Source organism: Triticum aestivum, chromosome 7A (genome assembly GCF_018294505.1).
Source record: "Triticum aestivum cultivar Chinese Spring chromosome 7A, IWGSC CS RefSeq v2.1, whole genome shotgun sequence".
Classification (NCBI taxonomy): Eukaryota; Viridiplantae; Streptophyta; class Magnoliopsida; order Poales; family Poaceae; genus Triticum; species Triticum aestivum.
In genome coordinates this window covers 728,552,944-728,556,005 of record NC_057812.1, presented here as the reverse complement: position 1 = coordinate 728,556,005, position 3,062 = coordinate 728,552,944, and the positions used below count along the sequence as shown (strand labels likewise).

Here is a 3,062-nt window from a genome sequence, read left to right as displayed (position 1 = left end):
CATGGCATGAACCGGTACTAAAGGTCTTCGTGGGGGCCCCAGCCTGACCATAGCCTGACACAACCTCATTAGTACCGGTTCGTGGCATGAACCGGTACTAAAGGTTGCCCACGAACCGGTACTAATGATGCCCGCCCGCCTAGCCGTTGGAACCAGCACTAATGGTCACATTAGTGCCGGCTCAAATTTAAACCGGCACTAATATGCTTCACATTTGACCCTTTTTCTACTAGTGAAAGTTCTTGCGTCTTCTTGAAAAAGAAAGATGTTTTTTTTAGCATCGATGATTGTTAAGTGCCTAAGTCTCAGTGGTTTGTTAAATCGAACTTATATCAATGTGGCTGCATGGCAAACAGGATAGAAGCATTTCTCATATTTGATGGAAAGGTACATATCAATACACACATAATTTAACTACCTAGCTAATAGATGCAGCTGTTTTACAGCAGCACGTTTCAAATTGTCTTGAAAGGGGAAGTGCATATTTCAGTTGAACAGCGGATTACATGCATGCCCACCAGAACCATATATTGGACAAATCATCTCCTAATCTAAACAGACGATTACGAAATATGGAAGAGAGCAAGCAATTGCATTAAGATGAACTAGTACTACTTAGAAGGCAGCACGCCGAGGAGCATGTCCTTCATAAGAGTGGGGTAACTGCTGCAGAGATGTTCAAAACCTTCCGTCTCCACAACCGCCCTCAGGTTCGCCGGATATCGGAGAAACTCATAGCACGCCTTCTTCAGCCCGTCACAGTGGTGCAGGTCCGCAAGGGCCAGAATGGTCGTCGCTGTGCCCACACGGATGTGCTCGCACAGCTTCTTCTCGCACATCAATCTCAGCCTCCGGAGGTCGTACCTGTCCACCGCCACGAGTAGGTGCTGCAGCAGGACGCCTTCGTTTTTGTCTGCCGCAGGGAAAGGTAGCGTGTCACCATAGATGAAACCTAGCATCGCCTTAAACACCGTCCCATTCATGTCATCCACCTGAACCACCGTCGGAGATGTGCCTTTCTTCATGGGGCCGAAGAGGGCCGCCCTGAAGACGGTAGAGCGGGCCGCAAGGATGCACCGGTGGGCGGCCAAAGCCTCGTTACCGACCTGGAAGACCACATCTGTACCCTCTCCAGCCACGAGAAGGTCGGTGAAATTCTGTTGCATGTCGGAGGGCGGCACCGTGATGAAGGGAGAAGTGGTGGTGGGGATCACATCCCCCGCCACAACAATGACATCACACCGAATTGTGAAACTATCGCCCTTGAGGTGTTTCTCCAAGGCCTCTCTTTTGATGAGCTTTTCGTGCGGGATGTGGTTCCAGTCTTGGAACTCAAATATTTCCTGAGCATGCGCATGGTTGCATGCCGTCGCCGGCTGGTCAGTCCCATCAATGAAACTGAACTCGAACTGCGCCTTCACAGGCTTTCCACCTTCCTCGGCGAGGTAAAGACAAAGTGATCCCGGGCCATCCATGTCATGGTTTTTGCGGCCATTGGGGTAGTACAAGATACTCCAGTGGCGGCCCGCCACTGTGAAATAGCGAGAATTGATGGCGATGGATCTGTTGATGCGGGAGTAGCCTTCCACGACGAGCAAGTGGTATCCTATAGTGCTGTCGCTGGCGGTGGTAGGAGAGGTGGGAGAGCCCAGGAGTTTGCCATTGGCGCTGACAGATACACCGGCGAAGGACATGATAGATTGATGAACCTGCAACAACAAGTGATGAAGCTATGACGACGCACATATACGATCCTGCGAGAGAGATGGCAATTCACTAACAAATCCAACAAATTATAAAATTGCAAATGCACAGGTGAACAATTCACTAACAAGCCAATTTCATATTTTACAGTGCTAAGATAGGTTCAAAATTTTGAGTATTGGAGAGAGGAAGTGCAAGTAGCTAGCACCTGTCCTGCAGTGCCCAGATCAGCGCCGTGCTTGCTGGATGCTGCACCGCCGAACTATCGCCTTGCCGGTTGCCGTCCTGTCTTGCGTGCCTGTCGCCGTTGCGCTAATGCCGCGGTCTGCTGGTCCGCTGTAGCGCCGCCACCGTAAGGTCCTAGGGCTAATACTACTACGATTGGATTGGTCACGAGTCGTGCGGTCGATCTTGTCCTGCAGTGTTGCCAGCGTGGAATGCTGACTGGGCTGGCCTGCTGGGCCTCAAAGGTTACTCGACACTTTTTTCTGATATATATGGTGTTGGGCCAATTTCTCATGGTGTGGCCCATCCTTCCGAAAACCCCTTCTGGGTCTGCCTCTGGGGTGGGAAAAAAAACTGTGGCACACCGGTGAGACTTGTCCTCGTTCTTGTGCTTATAAAAAGATGCACGCAGTTCTAAAAAAAAAAGATGCACGCGCTGACTTGCAAATTTGCTCTGGCATCCGTCTGCGGACAGGAAGCATTAGTCCGCGGTCACGGATGCAGGAGCCGGCCATCCAACGATAACTGCATATAGCAAACCGCCTCCTGTTCCGAGTTTAGATTTTCTCCGCCCCCTGCCGGCGTTGCCGCATGTCTGCCTCGTCCCCAGTGGCCTTAGGGTCATTGGAGTCGCGGTGGATCCCAACCCTTGTCGGTGGAAGGGCTCCGTTTCTAGATGTTACTTTAAGTTCTATTAAGGTTTGTGTCCTACTCAGGAAGGCGAGATGGTGGCGGCTCCCCGAAGATGGAATAGAATTCTTCCAGCCTTGCCCTTGCTTCGGTGGTGCCCCTAGCACCGCCTGTGGGCGTGTGGAGATGTGTCCCCGACGGATCTATTTTTGATGGATTTGTTCGTCGTTCGCCTATGTTCATGTGTCTTCAGGTTGGATCCTTTCGATCTACGCTACTTTTCATCGGCGACGGTTGCAGTTCTGGTGTGTTGATCCTATGGTGCCTTTGCACAACGACCTTCAGACTGTCTACTCCAATAAGTTTTACTCGGCTCCGACGAGGGAGAGGCGATGACGGCGGCGCGCCTACGGTTCACTTCTATTGTTTTAATTGTCGCTAGGTCGTCTATGAATCCGGACGTAATTATTATTTCTAGTGTTCGTTGTATTGTCATCATTGGA

General features: G+C 50.9%; 1 protein-coding gene across 1 annotated transcript; it reads right to left on the bottom strand.

Moving 5' to 3' along the window:
• Positions 1 to 426: 426 nt before the first annotated feature.
• On the bottom strand, positions 427 to 2,062 carry LOC123147144 (BTB/POZ and MATH domain-containing protein 2-like). The gene is made up of 2 exons (XM_044566377.1): positions 1,913 to 2,062; positions 427 to 1,709 (listed from the first exon to the last, which is right to left on the bottom strand). The coding sequence occupies exon 2, from the start codon at positions 1,692 to 1,694 to the stop codon at positions 612 to 614; it is 1,083 nt and encodes a 360-aa protein (XP_044422312.1). The 5' UTR covers positions 1,695 to 1,709; positions 1,913 to 2,062; the 3' UTR covers positions 427 to 611.
• Positions 2,063 to 3,062: the final 1,000 nt, after the last annotated feature.